Genomic DNA, 17,475 nt, shown 5'->3' on the forward strand with positions numbered 1-17,475 from the left:
CGTGTTGCACGTGTGTTGATTTTCATCAATTAAAAAGTGTTTGTGCCCTCTAATTTTCCTGAAAATTCATGCGTTACTTTTAAGATGCATTAAACAAATATTCATATGACAATATGACACACCATAGGCAGCGCCCGCTCATATATTTACTGATGCCCACACATTTGTGCTTGTAATCTGAAAACGTGCGTAGTGCACGCGTCGGTTCTCTCAAAAATTCAAGAAAACGATGTTTAGAACCTTCGTTGAAAATTAAGACGACCTGCGTGCCGGCAACGTTTCTTGGGCATAACATACCCTCGTACTGGTGTGATACTTTTATTGCGAAAGCAACAATATAGACTCTCCAGTGGCATTTCTGCCAATGCCCTCGCCATGGCCATGAGGTTCCATATAAAGTCCAAAGACGATGAAGTCATCGCCGAGCTCCGTGTGTGTATGGTCGAGTAAAAACCTGCGAGGGTGAGACAGCCATCGCGACTCACTCTGGCGCGCGCTAGGATCCTGGGGGAGGATAGGGACAGGGGGGCACATTCTACTCCGTGCGGCCGCGAGCGCCTGCCCAGGCCGCGTATCTCGAAAGCCATCTGGAATGGAGACAGAGTCCGTCACGCGCTGTGTTTTAGTGGCTTAGTTCGCGTTGATCCGAAGCGCAGCACGAAGGTCAATTCGCTTGCTGCTGCTGCCGCGCTTCCTGCGCCCAGAGTTTTGACAGCGAGTTGATCGGCCATCTAATGAGATGTGTGCATGTTTGCTTGTGCGTGCGTGATACCACACTCGTTAATCTAGCTGGTATAACGATGTGCACAATATGGCCGATAACACTACCATCTTTACTTCATATAACCAGCTGCCCGCTTATTTGCTCTCGCAATCGATGCTTATGCTTTCGGGTGAAACTGTGTCTTTTTAGTGATTACATGTATAGTATGCTTATTACCCCGTACCTTACGCTTCGTAATAACTTTGCACATCAACACATGCCGCATTCTTTCAGAAAGAACGTTATCAAAATAATGCGTGTTGGTCGTCCCTGTTGTGCGGAACTTCGCTGTTTGAACTATCCATTTTATTAAATAATATGCAGAGCAGTTTGCTGTTGGTGAAGTTTTCTGTACGAGTGAGAGTTCAGTGTTTGTTTTACTAGGGAAGCGGGTGAAATAAGGAACGAGAAAAGAGACTGTTGAAAATATGGAAATTCTTTTTTTTTATTTTCCCGTCCCTTTTATCAGCCACGATTCAGAAACCGAGTGTGGTCTGAGAAACTGCAAATCCTGAATCAACCTATTAGATTACAGGGAGAAAGCTCGAAGGTTTGAGCAGTGATTAAGGATGCATTTTTATCTTTCTCACCACTGCGCTTAGAGCGCATTCCATAGATTCTTCACGAAATTATATTTTCTGCGTTACCGGCCTCGATAGTTTCATGCATGTGGCATTGGGTTGATGAACTTGAGATCGGGGGTTCGATCCTCACCGGGGCGGCCGCATTTCAATGGTGGCGAAAGTTAAAAACAATCGTGGGCGCTCAAATTTGGGTGCATGTTTGACAATCCCGGACGGTGAAAATTTATCACTGAGCCTCCTCCTATGCTGTGCCTCATATTCAAATCGCGGTTCTGGCTTGCAATACCTGATATTCTTTTTTTAACTTTGGGCGCTCGGCTAAGTATCGAACACCGAATGTGATATAAGAACAGCAGGGGTATCGAAAAAAATAGTTATTCTTTTTCTGAAATGTGTTGCATGAATACGCGCAGGCACCAACTCACCCAACTTTCAGTTCTTCTGGGTATCTCATCCTGGAATACGCCGTATGGTGCCAGGCGTCGGAGCAATAACTACTTTTGTGGCAGCTTTTGTTGAAGCACATCGCCGCTTATTCGGGTCTCCAGGGGTTTCTCGAATTGAAACATGTCGACACATTCCACGAGCAGACCCAGATCTGCTCCCTTTCATCTTCCATCATTCTATGTGTGCTTTGAAGAGTTCTCTTCTATGGTTATTCTAGAGCCATCCCTGTCAAGTGCTGTGTCCTGGGAATCGTTACATGAAAATTGTAACGTCTAAGCTCTTTTCCGTGGCATTATTTCTTTCGAACCAAACAGACTTTCCGTTCAGAGACAGCTATATATTCACACCCGATATCACCATATAGTATTTGCACATGTGTAACATGTGCAAATATTCATTGCGTGAAACAAAGGTGACGTGTTTTAATAAAAGACGCGACGTCCTTCCGCGATATCCAAGGGTACAAGAACGCTTTTAGCGTGCACTCGCGTATATGCACATCATCGCCTGATAAGAGTGCTACTCGTCAGGGCAATTTGGGAAGCCACGAGTCTGCAATAAGCCCACCTGACTGGAGGCGACGGCTCTAGGCGGGTGCAGTCCGGTTTGACAGCACGTGTCGCGTACAGCAAAATGCTGCTGCTGCTGCTCCAACCCTGACAGTGACGGTGTCCACGTTCGACTGGTTACAAAGAAAAGAAACGCCATTATATTCTATAGATTTGCGCTCGCTCGCAGCGTCTGCTGCGACTCTATATCAGAGCTTTGAGGACGAGCAAAATACTTATGAGAGCTCTCGTGCCTTGACTTTTGTTTTTCTTTTATGCAGGCGCGAGATAGGGGTTAAAATAATAGTACACGTATATTGGTTATGTTACTGCCGAGATGGAAGCCGTCATACGGGTATTTGCCCAAGGCCTCGCTGTCTCGCGCTGAAGAGATGTCGTTTACCAAAAGAAAAAAAAACAATCGGTTGTTGATGTTGATACAACGGCTTTATAGTACCGAACTCTGTTGCCGTGAAGGGCTTCACTCAGGTGATTTACAATGAAATTGTTCAAAAAAGCAGTCATTATTAAGAGCAAAAATCGTTTTAGCTTTTAATGACAAAGTTAAAAAAATTTGGGGGTTCTATTGCCTGACAGCAGGTGGCAAGGTCCTAGCAAGGAAAGACGCCTATAGCCGTGTCCTGCGAATCTCTTCTTCCGATGACCTTGCAAAAATGAACTAAAGATTGCATCAGCTAACTATAAGCTTGCTTTCTCCTTATTGTGGATGTGCACGTGTGATGTATACACATCAGAAGTATTTAACACCATATTTAGGACCAAGCAATCAAACTTCTTCTTGATTCATTTCAACATTAGAAGTAGAAGAAACAAGCTTGACAGCCTACAAATTTTCTTGGAGTCTCTCGTGCTGAGATTTGAAGTCATTGGTTTTACGGAGACTTGGCTGACTATTACCGATGATGCACCAGTCAATAACAATCACACGTGCATACGCTTGGACCGCGTAGGAAAAAGTGGAAGGCTTGTGGTGGTACATATCAATCATAGCTATCCTTACAGCGTCATTGAGGAGTACACAATTACAAATGTACATGTTGAATGCTTAGTTAAAAACACATCTCAATTTCAGCTTGCTGCCATATATAGGCAACCAGCTGGTTCTAAACGTGACTTCTTAGACTTTCTTGAAGAATTGCTGCAGGTTTTTCAGACAAACAAGTTACGTTTGTTGTTGGGGGTGATATAAATATAAATACGGTTAGTAATGACCAGTACGCGATGAATTATAAGAGTCTGATTATGTCATATAGATGTGAGAATATTGTTTCGGTTCCCACACACATTGGCCCTAAAACATATGCGACCATAGGCATCTGTGTTACGGATATCAGTGTGTCAGAACTAATGGGTGGAGTGATATTTAGCGACGTAAGCGATCATCTACCAGTGTTTGTGTTACTGATCACTTCACACACCGACATCTTGAAGTAATCAGCTATCGAGTGATTAATCACAGACCCCCCAAATTTTTTTTATCGTTGGTGGAGGCAATAAATTTGTCTAGTGTGTATGACTGCAGTGATGCTAATGATGCTAACGAAAACTTCTACCACAAGTTGAAAGTAAGTTATGATGATTCGTTTCCTTTACAATATGGCCGAAAGAATAAGAAACCAATAAGGAAACATTGGATTATCCCTGCACTGTACAGAAGAATAAGAGAAAAAAAACAAGATGTATCACACTTTTATTAGTACGCACGATGTAAACCTATTTAAGGAATTCAAGAAGCTTCGAGATAAACTAACTTTAGATCTAAAGAAAGCCAATGAAATTTATTATGAAACTTTCTTCACCATCAAACTAATGTAAAAGAGATATGAGAAACAGTAAACCGATTGACAAGCTGAAACAATGCAATAACCACCCTACAAGAGATTGAGATAAATGGAAATGCGATAACAGGGCAGTGTTTGGCTAACACCTGGAATGAGTATTCTATACAATCAGGGAAGGCAGATATCGCAATTATAGGCAGTAAACAACAAACAAGGCACATCAGTTCTTTACCAAATTCGCTTGTTCTTTATCACGTCTCCCCGCAAGAGGCTGAAGAGTTACTCAATAGAATAAAAATGTCGCCGCTGGTTATGACGAATTTAGGGCTGAACCAGTAAAGTATGTTTCCAACTTACTACAAAGTGTTCTCACACATATAAACTTAATGTTCGATACTGGTATCTTTCCTGACCAACTGAACATAGCAAGGGTTGTTCGGATACCCATATCCGGAGACAAAAACGCCCTTACAAATTATCGGCCAATATCGGGCAATAACACTCGCAACCACGGCGAGTTTTCTGGCATCTGATCCGCGAGCCCACAACATCAACAGGTCCCTGGAATATCTTGTCTATATATCTCACCTTGTCGCTGAGTTAAGCTGTAAAGCCATTAGACAACAAGAGTGCGCCTGCTCTTTTCATTGCCTCACGCCGACGCTAGTTTCCGACTAAAGGAACGAAGGAAAGAAGTAGTCGGTTTTCCCTTTCCTTCGCCTCCTTTCCCCGTGGATGGCGGCGGACCAAACCAGCATAGAGAATTGGCGTCGAAAATTAACGATATTCTTCCCAGAAGACAAAGACCTCTCCCCTTCTCTTAACCTCTCTCGCCCAGCAGCGATACGTAGGTCAGTGATAAACGTCAACATATAAGGCGTGTAAGGAAATTAGCCGTACGTGCAAACGTCGTAAGCTGGTTGCACTCGCACAGGTCTCATTGCTTTCTGTAGTCCGCATTGCCAGGACTGCTCGGCTGGCACTTGAAGAAACAAGCACCCATCGGTGGAAACGCTGCTTTAAGAGCAAGTAAGCCCACAAAAAAATTTTGACGCAGTATGTATGTTGTAATTACTCCTATTTTTCTGTCGTTATGCTAGCCCTTACCTCGCTGTGCACTCATAAGTTATGGATGACGGTAAAGCAGGGACATTTCACAGAGTTCGGCGATTAATAGTCACTATAAAGGGAAAAAAAGGTTGTGATGGCTCTTCAACTAACACACTACCTGAAGCTACACCGAACATACAATTTGACGCGAATATTGTCTCGTAATTGCTTCCTTACTCTAAAGTTGTTTGATTGGTTCGATACCACACACTACAGTAGACAGCTCTACACTGGCACTGAGACCACTGTACTGGAATGGCGGTTAAAGATAGACACATGGTAGCTCAGCCGTCAGTAAATCAAAGTTTCTCACGGTATTAGCATGGCGTCCCTTCGCACAAGAAAAAGACTGCGTTTGTTTAAATGAATACACATATTACAACGCATCTCTGAATTTCATTCATTACAATTGTTATTTCCCTTACTATCTAAGAATACAGCATAATATTTAGCTGAGTAGAACTCACAACACGTCGCTCGTCCGTTTGTAGTATTTTAAGAGACTCAGATGACACATGGACTAGTTTCCGTAATGTTAATATCCCATAGCCAGAGATAAATTGATCGACACACTGGTGGAAAGTGCAGAATGTTGCCATGCTCCCAAAATGCGTGTCCAGTGTTTTTAGCAAAGCAGCGAGCAAATGCAGCTCTGTAGCAAGCTAGGGTTGGTAAAAGCGGGATTCAGTGGCACACGCGTTCCGTGGCAGGAGGTCTCGCGTAAAAAGTGTTGTCTGTTTACAACGGGGTAGTTGGGCACAACGAGAAATTATTTGTGCCATAGATTCGCTCCAGTTCACGAATAAGGTTTGCTCGAGAGAGCTTATAGGCCTTCCCAGATGACGCGTTTCATGCGTTCCACAGGTGCCAAATATCATTCGCATTTACACAATCAAGATGCTCATGACATCTCATGTCGCTATAATTTGCCCTTATAGCATCATTTACTATGTCTGTTTTCGTGGCCCTTTGCTGCCATTTTCGTTGCACTCGTGCCTTTCTTTTTCTTGGTGTGTCACACACTGTATGTGCATCAACCCCCCCCCCCCCTTTCACGCATATGCAGACACGCTCTTACGCAAAGTCTTTTTGGGAGCCTTTGAGGCGAAATAAATCATGATCCAAGTCATGAAGTTGATGACTTCAGAAGAGGTGTTTTGCTCTCGACAGAGTCTTGGAACAGTTAACCGGGAAAGCAAATGGCTTTAATTTTATTTTACATTCCCTGCAGTTGAAAAAATGGCTTACAACATCGAACAGAGGAAACAGGACGTCGTCGTGAACAAGCCGCCGCCACCCAAGCAGCTGCAGAGAGAGCCCGGAGTGGATACTTGCTGGTACATGGCTGGTCTCTGCGCACTCGTCACATTCATGACTTCAGCGACGATCCGGTCCTCTGGCTTCCTGTACATTGGCATGATGGAAGAGTTCCGTGTCGATCGTGGACAAGCCGCGTGGCCCATTTGCCTATTCGGTGCCGTGAGCAATCTGGCCGGTGAGCGAACACAATAATCTGTATTTTAAAGTCGGTTCTCTCGTGTTGCAATCTTACATCACGGGTTTTCGTAAGAAGGAGATGTTCAGTAATTGCATGTACATTTACAAGGCTCCAATAGATACCCAGCACCAGGTACGAGTATGCTAGTAGGTGCACAGTCCATGTATGAGCGGGCCATATAAGGCATCACTACTCTCAATCCGCAGTAGGATGCCAGGTGCGTGGTACTGCAAACCTCTCCAGCACACAATAAATACTCTCTCTCTTTCTACCTCCCTTTTGTAAGTAGAGACCGCGTCCTTACTTAGGTTGAGTGCTCTGGAAGGTTTTTGTTTTTGGCGAATCAGTGTAAACTATGTCAAACTAACTGCTGTCACAAACTTTTTTTGAACACTGTAGATATGCTTTAGGGCCCAGGATGACTACTGTAGGCTATTTACAACGGTCGTTTCGAGAAAGCTCCATTCAGAGGCAGCGTTTCCTCATTCTCTTCGCTTGGAGCACTCACCGCTGGTGATAACGATCGCCCGCATAATCGGCTATCGCTATCCTGGTCACCGCAGCGGTGGCCACTCGCGAAATCTCCTTAGAGATGAGATAAGATTGCTGAACAAATATTCCATCAATTCGAAAGCCTAGTTTACCAGGAGCGTTTTCCTTATGACCGTCTACGTGCTGTATACTTTTCAAGTGGCGATTCTTCATGAAACTCGTCAAAAATAAAAGGACGCCGTGTTTTGTGTGCGCTCGCAAGCATGAAAATATGGACATTTAGTAAAGAACATATTTAACAGGACTATAACCGTTAGGAATTGGGAGGGTATTGTTGAAACAATTTATACCAATGGCTGAGCACTTCTAGCTCGGCAAACGAAATATTCTTACTTCTTTAAATGGATTCACGACTTCACAAGCCTCAAATGCCCGCTATTTTAATTACTACGTTTATGTGCCTGTTCAATCACGTTCGAATTCCCTGCCGCACCTAAGGAAGCTTGTGATTTGGCGGAGTAGTTGCATCCCACCGAGAGATTCACAATAACCGGGAAAATGTAACATAGAGTAAAATTATTAAATACATAAAACAAAACGAAACCTTAAACTGAGAAGGAGCAAAAGAATACATAATACAAGAGAAAAAGGAAGCTGGAGGGACGTCTAACTATATGACAACGTAAGTCCGTAAGAAATGCATTCACATTCAGTGACAATTCTATCGGTATAAACAATTATGCGTAAATAATTTTTGCAGTGTAGCGAACAGTACTCTGATGTATATAATAAAGGGCTTTCAGTAAAATTAAAATTGTAAATGATTGTTATAAAATATTTTAATGGGTAGACGGCTGTAGCATCGTATCTTTACTTGAACTATGCGTCATTCAATATATGTTTTCAACGCTCGCAAAATGCCGGAACGTTTGGGGAAATAATATTCCTTGGCTCCCAAAACGCTCACACACAGCTGGGTGCTCTTTTTTGTGTGGTTGAACTTTTTTTCCGCCAGTACGTTTTGGTTCCAATATGTGATAACCATTCCCTGCAACATCGGTTTAGTAAAGACAACTGGGCGTGCCTTCAGTGCCCTGTTCTTTATTGATATGCCAGCATGAACATATGCATTGTCATACACCGGGGAGACAACGCGATGTGCTTGCTTCGTGTGACGAATATCTTTCACAGATGAGGCCCCAGCTGTGAATATTCTAGCCCAATTTTACCGCTGCTGGAGGGACAAGCATGTATTACCATATTTACGTATCATTCGTCAATTATTCGCATTAATACTTACTCGATCACTTCCGAGAATCTGAAATCAGCATTATTTGGCGAATGCTTCAAGTGGGCAGCACTCTTTACACCAAGGCTGTGACTAAGAGTATTCAGCGACATATTCCTGCGATGCACTATAAGGGATGTTTCACGAACTTGTGCCCAGGCTTTTAAAAAGGGGTTAGCCATAGTTGAATGAAGCGAACGGTATATCGTATCCCCTCATGCGACACTGCTTAGAGTATTTTGTGTATTCTGCTTAAAAAGGTAATTAACTCAAATGAATTAGGCAAAATGTGTATTATTAACTTTAGGGCCAAAAGCATTTCGTTGTGTTGTAGAGGTGGTTCTGAAACGACCGATCCAATTTTTTGTGCCAACGTACATACTACGTGGATATAGTTACGGCGTTAAAAGAAAGCGTGCGAAATATGAAATAAAACCACGTGACTCACATGTGGGGCAGAAACCTGGAGGCTTACGAAAAGGGTTCTGCTGAAATTGAGGACGACGCAACGAGCTATGGAAAGAAGAATGATCGGTGTAACGTTAAGGGATAAGAAAATAGCAGATTGGGTGAGGCAACAAACGCGGGTAAATGACATCTTAGTTGAAATCAAGAAAAAGAAATGGGCATGGGCCGGACATGTAATGAGGAGGGTAGATAACCGATGGTCATTAAGGGTTACGGACTGGATTCCAAGGGAAGGGAAGCGTAGCAGGGGGTGGCAGAAAGTTAGGTGGGCGGATGACATTAAGACGTTTGCAGGGACAACATGGCCACAATTAGTACATGACCGGGATAGTTGAAGAAGTATGGGAGAGGCCTTTGCCCTGCAGTGGGCGTAACTAGGCTGATGATGATGATGACGATGATGATGATGATGATGATGATGATGATGATGATGATGACCGCAATAATAGGCTATCGTATTGCAGCGCTCGCAACCGCGCTTCGTGCGAAAGAACCATGCGCGCTGACAGTGGCGAAGTGAGCTGCCGCGGCTCTAGGCATCGGCTTCACAGTGCGTCAGCATATTTCGCGGTGGCGCACGACTAGGAAGCGCCGTCGTCCCTGCGAAGCGATAGGCTCGACGCACGTTTGAGAGCGCTGCAATACGATTGCGCACGAGCGCACTCACGTGATTTTATTTGACAGTGCACGGGCTACCTTTAAACGCCGAAAAAAATCGCAACGCAGCCTGTACCTTGCCACAAATAATTGGATCTACCGTTTCTGAACCACCGCTACAAGTCAAGGAAACGCACTTGACCCTAAAGCGAATATTAAAGCTTTGTCATATTTCATCGTTGTTCATTAAATAATTAGGCAGAATATAAAATCACGAGCCATTCGACTCTGTGAAGGTTGTTGACCAGCGAAACTGTTTAACACATGACACGAAGGTGACACATAATTTTGAACAAAGGTACGCACACTCATTTATTGTCTTGATCGGTGGTCATCATTTCACTCGCAACGGCAATCTCATTCTTTGATAATGTCAAATCGATGCACGTACGCGGCTGACTTCTCAGTTGGGCCGGATTAGTGTGGCATCGCGCGAGATATGGGGGGGCTGCGACTCTGAAGGCGTAAACCGCTCCCTTTTCCGAACCGGCACATTCACATTGAAATAACCGACAGCAGCAACAGGGGTGGTGTCATCGCACCTAATTCACGCTAAGTTAGTAGCCATGAACCTTACGGGAATATGAGTCATTGCATTTTTTGCTTGCTTACGGGGGTATGAGCGATTGCTCACGGGAGTATGAGCGATTGCTCACGGGGGTATGAGGCATTGATGCTGACATTTTGGACATGATGTTCTGCATCTTGTATGCGTGATTATAAAGAATTTAGGCACTGTTCACTTTGCTTTGCCAAGTGCTTGTAGCCTCTGCCTTACGGGGCTATGGGCCATTGCATTTTTCACTGCTTACGGGAGCATGAATGCTTACAGGGGAATGAGCCATCGCTGATGATAGTTTTTGTTCAGGGTGAACAAAAATGCATGTAACCCTAGCCACATTCAGCTTCGCTTTAAGAACTACTCCTAAGAGCGCCGCATGACGGCGAACCATATGTCGTTGGTTTCAATCAGCTGCGGCTTACGACTTCTTTAAATCCTTGGCGCAAGTTACGTGAACCACCCTGTATACTTTATTGCGACAGAAACGAGACGGACACTCGAGGTGTGTGCGAGCCGTCACCGTTGGATTTGGCGCCATCGTGGTATCACGATATTTACGCGCACGCGTGTCCCACATGCTGAGGTTTAGCCGGCGGAGACGCGGAGCGCGTTTGGCTGCAAAAGCAGCGAAGCCCAGTTGACGCACCATCCAACTCGACTCCATCGTTTCTGGTGGTGGTGGTGGGGGTAAACATTTCTTTCACTTATTTACAGAGAGAGTTGAGGATGACCCTAACGGCCGGCCCCTTACAAAATCTAGGAGAGGCCCCTAGTCCGGGACCCCTGTGACCTCCGCGGCGGCTCGGGCCCTAGCCACAAGAGCTCTTTGGCTCTATAAGGTAGAGCAGCCGAGCAGGGCAGCCTCCCAGCTCTCTCGGGTGGGCGGGGGGGAGGGAAGGGTAAGCCGGGATAGAAAGGCAAGCCTATACCATGCGGAATACGTCCGGGAACGCGTAACCACGTAGTCGGCACTCCTCAGAGAAAGCAAAGTTAAATACTGTAGTACTGCCGGGCACAGTACCGTGTTAGTATAGAGATGAAGGAGCCAGCGCTCCTCTGCCGTTTTCAAACCTGTAGCAGGGGGGGGGGGGGGGTTTAAATGACCGCGGCGGTACAGAGCAGCGTTCTTGCTTCCGCTGCTGGCATGCGTGTTATGTGCATACATATTAGCGCACGTTCTGGGCATATTTGTGCACACTGTTCTGTGTTACATGCGCTGGTAGTAGCGCAAAGGACAATGGACATCAGGCTAATTATATATACAGTATTTGTTTCGTAAAGCACTGACAAATGTCGGCCTTATTTCGTGCACCATCAACATTTTAAAAATTGGCTGGGGCTTAGCTACGGTTAAGCCTGGATATCTCGAAGCGAAAAGGTTTGGGTGATGCTTATGGTTTAGCTTATGGTTATGGTTTATGATATAGCCTATGGGTATGCTTACGGTTTAGCTTATGGTTATGCTTTATGACTTAGCCTATGGTTATGCTTAAGGTTCACTTATGGATATGCTTTGGTTGGCTTATGGTTATGCTATACGTGTGCCTTGTGCAGTTATGCAAATTGCTTATCAATGATATATACAATAACATAAGCAGGCTTATTAAAGTTGATTCATAATTGCTGGGCACATTGTCTTGCAATTTCTGTACAGCCATAAACACAACTCTCCGTATCGGTAGTATCACTCTCTTCTTCTTCCATGTTGAATGGGCGCGCCTATTCTCTGGCAAGCGGTTATATAGTCGGCCTCCGAGATAAACACGCGCTTGCGGCGAACGTCAAACGGCGACGCATTGCGCGCGGCAGTGGCCACCTACGCCCACTTCGCATACGCTTACGGAGCAAATTCCGACTCCGAACACTCTTACCGAGCCAATTCCGACAACTCGATACGCGTTAGGCGGAATTATGTTGGGATTGAAATCTTTTACCGAAATCCTAACGGTACCCTTTAAACGGATGATTTTTTCTTTACACAGGAATTGTAGCTGGCCCTTTGTGCCAGAGGTTCGGACCAGTGCCTGTGATGTACGTGGGCAGCGTTACGATGTGGATGGGCCTAATCACGAGCAGCTTTTCACCGAGCATATCGTGGATGACAGCGACTCTTGGTATCCTGTTCGGTGAGCATTCTATCTTCCGAAAAATTCTATTCTTGCAGGAAGTGTCCGTTCTTTTTTTTTTGATACTTAGGTACCACTACTTCCTTTTCAAAAATCAGGTATTTTTCAGTCTATGCACGAAATTGATAACGTCTCTCGGCCACAGCAGAAAGGTGTGAACAAAAAGTTAGCGGAGATATAATACCGAAGTTCACTCCATGACGTTATCAATGTGTTTTTTCCCGCCGCTCTTAGGAGCAATGATTAATTCTTCGTAATTTCCAGAGAAACATTTTCGTAATTAAAATGGCAGTTTCTGACTTGTTTGAAGCCAAGCACGCAGTGCCTAGTCGTTTACATAAACAACAACAGCAATGTCATGTATTGAACGCATATTACTAGTATGGGAAATTGTCTCTACACCATTGAAAGAATTGAGAGAGAAGGGGTGTTACAGTGCAGTTGAACAGCTCACAAAGAATGTGGACCCCTCTTGTAAGCAGTAAGCAAACAGACCCAGACAGATAAACTAACACTTCGTATTTATAAGAATCATCTGCTTTTCTTTGACACTGTGCTTGTGACGGAGTTGTCTAAAGTACCATTCGTTAAATTGTTTCGTTCTGTCTTTTGTGCAGGTTTCGGCTCAGGAATTGTTTTCATGATGCTGTTCGTCTTCATCAACCAGTACTTTGACAAGTATAAGGGCCTAGCCCTCGGGATCATGTACACCGGTTCTACAAGCTCGGCTTTCGTGTTTCCGAAGCTTCTCCTGTTCCTCAAGGAAACCTACAACTTCCGCAGCAGCGTAATGATCTTCGGTGCCATTGTCATGCACGTAACGGCTATCAGCCTCGTGCTGAAAGAACCTGTTTGGATTCGGCGAAAGAAGCACCAAGAGAAAGTAGCAGCCCAGAAGGCTAAGGCACTGGTTTTCACCATCGAGAGTGGAGATATGAAAATTATCGCCGAAAAGCCCTTAACCGATAAGCCAGTTACTGACCCGAGGAGCTTGCGCTATGGCCTCACGGTCTTGAAATGTCCCATGTTCTATGTAATAATGGTTACGTACATCATCTACAACTACAACTTCGATGTCTTCATGACAACTGTGCCAGACTTTGCCGTCGATCGAGGCACATCTGTGGCGGCAGCCGTCGGCTTGGTTCCTCTCTTTTCAATCACGGACACCGTCGGGCGACTTGGACTGCCTGTGCTGGCGGATCGCGGTTACCTGAGGCGCAGCACGCTCGTCATGGTTAACTACCTGCTCATGGGGCTGTGCTTGCTCGCCCTCCCATGGTCTACCTCCTATGCGTCGATGCTAGTCATCTGCCTGTGCGTGGCCACTTTCGTCGGTTGTGGAATGACCATGTATCCTGCGATCATGGCCGAGTACGTGGGCTTAGACAGGCTGCCCATCAGCTACGGAATTGTGGGAACGGTCGCTGGTCCTTTGTTTCTGCTGAAACCATTTCTCATAGGTAAGAGTTTATTATTTTTTATGCGAAGCATATTACGAGGGCTCGACCCAGCTCCTCAGGCGCGGCGGTGACCATGAAATCACGTGACACCGTGACGTCACGACAGAGGAGAAGTGGCTTTGGCTCAACTCTTGCAAGACGGGCTGGGTGGGAATCGAACCAGGGTCTCCGGAGTGTGGGACGGAGACGCTACCACTGAGCCACGAGTACAACGCTTCAAAGCGGTACAAAAGCGCCTCTAGTGAATGCGGTGTTGCCTTAGAAACGCGCTGTTTCTAAGGCGTGCGTCTCTTGCTCAGGGGCACATTTCGTTGCCGCGCCGAACGCTGCTTTGCTCGACGCTCACCGCGTCCAATGCGGGGCGCGTAGTCGCTGCCCTGTAGCCCATTGTCTTACACCCCTTGGCGGGTCGACGGGAACGCTGTCGCGTTCCACTCTTGAAGGCGAAGAAGTAATGCATGAGTTGTTTCTTCGTCTAGCCGAACCAAATATAGCCAAGCAACAGCAGTTCACCAGGCTAAACAGTGGTTCAACAACTAAAATAAAGGCTAGTATGCTTCGCATCCTGGGCTTAACCTTACCTAAGCCACAGCCATTTTTTTTCATTTACCGCGTACTCTTGAACGCCAGTCCTAGTATGACGTAATGGTTCTGCGGAAACCCGCAAGGTGGAGAGGAGCAAATTATAAAGGGAAAATTATACATGCACCCGTTCGTAGAAATTGCTACAAAGGAAACACATATGGATTCCTTGAAAAGAAAGTCCTCGCAGTTGAAGAAAAATTCCAATTTTTCTTGAACTGCGACGCTTTTCTTTCGAGGAATCCGTATGGGTTTCCTTTGTAGCAATTACTACAAACGGGTGGATGTATGATTTTCCCTTTATTTGTCAGTCCTAGTAAGTCAAAATTTGGCTTCATCGTTACATGTTCAGCATGCATAGCGACTTGTACCTTGCTAACAAGTAAATTGCTTCATATATAGTATTGTTCTTTGTGTGTGTGTAGTTTTCAATGCCACTTCGCTCAAGGTTCAATTACTACCTTGTATTGGCTTTATTGTCTTTTACTGATATTGTGTAACGTTTGCCACTCATTCTAGATCTCTAAATAGGGGCTGAAGCATATATAAATGAGACAATTGTATAGGAAAGATTATAACAAAGAAAAGCTCACCGTAATCAACATGCCTAATACGCAGATAGCAAAGTTCTCGCAGCAAGTGATGCATCAAGACCATCTGTCATGCATCACTGTACGATGTATTGGAACACGTCACCTATTAATAGCTCACCACCGCTTCATTTATCGAAGCATCCAGGCGACAACTACAGATACAGATCAGGGCGTGCAACCTACATGCAGCTAGTGAATGGCCAACGCAGAATTATAATAGACAGAAAACTTTACTAGCTAAAGTGGCTGGCTTTTCACACGTCACCAGCCTGTAGCTTCTGTGGCGAATTTCGTGAAAACTGACTAAATGAAGTTCACGAGTTACCATCCATCTTATGGTACAGTGCCTTAAGTCAGCCTACGGGCTTTAGGGTTGGCAGTTTGACGAAATCGAAATGGTGATAATATACAGAACTTCCGATAAAATATCCCAGGAACTCGTTACGCATCATTTTTTTTCACTTCCTCCATAAAAGCAACTCACTGTCCATGTACTGAAAGAATCGTTATGCAACTGCACCACCATAATAATCACAAAAATATTGACTGTGGCACTTTGATTTGGTGAAAATGCTTCGCGCACAACTAATTCATTACCACCGCATGCAGCCAAAAAAGTGAAAATGCCACACTGACAGATGTAGGGGTCAACACTGAAGTTATGCTTTAATAAATATCCGCTGTTTTTCTCTTACATAAGGTGACCGGTACGGCAATACCACTCCACTTTCTCGTTATGTCCAAAGCGCCAGATTTTCCACCATTACAACGTTATCGTTACAGGTTACTTCAGAGACAACATTGGCGCCTACGACAGCTTGTACACGCTTCTGGCGTCTGCACTCGTCGCCCTGGCGCTCATTTGGCTCCTTGTGGTCTGCGCTGAAAACAAGAGAAAAGGGATCTGGAGGTTGGACCACAAGGGCACCGTGGATGACTCGCTTGCCGCGGGTGCTACTCGCTCCCAGTATACGGGAGAGTTCAAGAAATTTGCGTCTACCAACAGGGCAGAGATGCCCGCCGACTATGAAACGTGATGTTGAATTTGTCACGATTTCGTAAGGCGAAGTACTCGCATTACCAGTGCATATGAAATGCCACTATCACAAGAAAGCTGAAGGATACTCTGTATACTTTAGTACGCTAAGATTGAAGGACGCTAGGCGTGGAGTGGCTGAACCTGGTGCTATCTGCCCCATACTACCAAGCGTGCCGGTTTCGTTACTGTATATGTCATACCGATAACGTAAAAATTCATAAGGCCAATTTTTGTCACTATTTATTTACAGTACTGTTGGTATAATAGAGGCAATAGTGAGGCAAAATTGTTTGACCAGTACGGCCTAGGCCGCCGCTTTTGAAGCTAACTGTTTCCGCGCTGCCACGTGGAAGACGCCTCACTGCAGTAATTTGTGTCGCCTGATGAACTCAGTATCTGCCATGCCAGTTCAGGGAGTGAATGAAGTATCTGTGGTTTGCACGAATTAACGCAGTGATAATACACACAATAATGATACGTGATCAGTGTTCCAACGCGCACTCCATTTTTTGCATGCTATTGATTTCATCCTGGTATTGTTGCGATTTCATCTTTGGGTAATAAAAGGGCAAAATGCAGAAAAGCGCCAGTATAGCCCATGCAAATACCAGAGAATATTGTTACACCATCACCGCCACTCTTGCGTCATTAGCATAACATGACAGCTTCTACCACAGCCTTCCTCTTGTATACGGGTATCAGGCTCCGTTTAGGACGCTTGAACTTAAGGGTGGCTTTTGTTCTAGGCTGATATTTAACTTCAGAATGAACTTGATCGCAGGCGTGCCTTGTGGGCATGCGTGCAGGATCATGCTGAGGCCGAAATGTATCACTGCTACTTCAGAAGTCAATTTTCCTCTTGTCTCTTACGAAGTTATGTACTTGTTCGGTTGGGTGATGCAGAAATGTCTGCATCCAAATATTGAACTTTAAGCACCCTCTATGTTGTCGACGAGCTATGTTTATCAACACAATTGAGCAAAATTCCCCCTATAGTTGCTTTCATGGAGTGCACGTCATACTATCAGGACCTGAGCTGCAATCGCGACGCTGTTGTAAACTTCGTGGTTTATACTTACAATCAATGCCTGTGATGAATTCAAATGAATAAAAGACAGTTGTCTGCTATTCTTTGCAATAAATTCTTATTTTTGTCTTTATCACCTGAACTAGCTAGCATTGCCGTTATTTTTTTTTGTCATTCTAAACCTTCTCACTGCCCTGTATTCCAATAAACTTTTTTTTAGGTTTCATAAATATCACACAAAAGACAAAGCAGAAGAAAGACGAGAATTCCGTATCTTTTCACTGCCACCACGCTACCTTATCCGCGTTTATTGCTTTATGCTCGCAACAAACGTCTCTCAATCGCCGTTATCAGAGCATATATGTCAGCATGTGCGCGCTGCGATTTCTTCCGCAGTGCTTGTTGTCTGCCGAGAAATCAGTGTTG

The 17,475-nt window shown here is 44.8% G+C and overlaps 1 protein-coding gene across 1 annotated transcript; it reads left to right on the forward strand.

Moving 5' to 3' along the window:
• Positions 1 to 5,052: 5,052 nt before the first annotated feature.
• Positions 5,053 to 17,107, forward strand: LOC135901884 (monocarboxylate transporter 12-like). Its single transcript, XM_065431710.1, has 5 exons — positions 5,053 to 5,173; positions 6,486 to 6,749; positions 12,202 to 12,345; positions 12,963 to 13,808; positions 15,767 to 17,107. Exons 2-5 carry the CDS (start codon positions 6,494 to 6,496, stop codon positions 16,018 to 16,020), a joined length of 1,500 nt encoding a protein of 499 aa, XP_065287782.1. The 5' UTR covers positions 5,053 to 5,173; positions 6,486 to 6,493; the 3' UTR covers positions 16,021 to 17,107.
• Positions 17,108 to 17,475: the final 368 nt, after the last annotated feature.

This window comes from Dermacentor albipictus, chromosome 2 (assembly GCF_038994185.2).
Source record: "Dermacentor albipictus isolate Rhodes 1998 colony chromosome 2, USDA_Dalb.pri_finalv2, whole genome shotgun sequence".
Taxonomy (NCBI): domain Eukaryota; kingdom Metazoa; phylum Arthropoda; class Arachnida; order Ixodida; family Ixodidae; genus Dermacentor; species Dermacentor albipictus.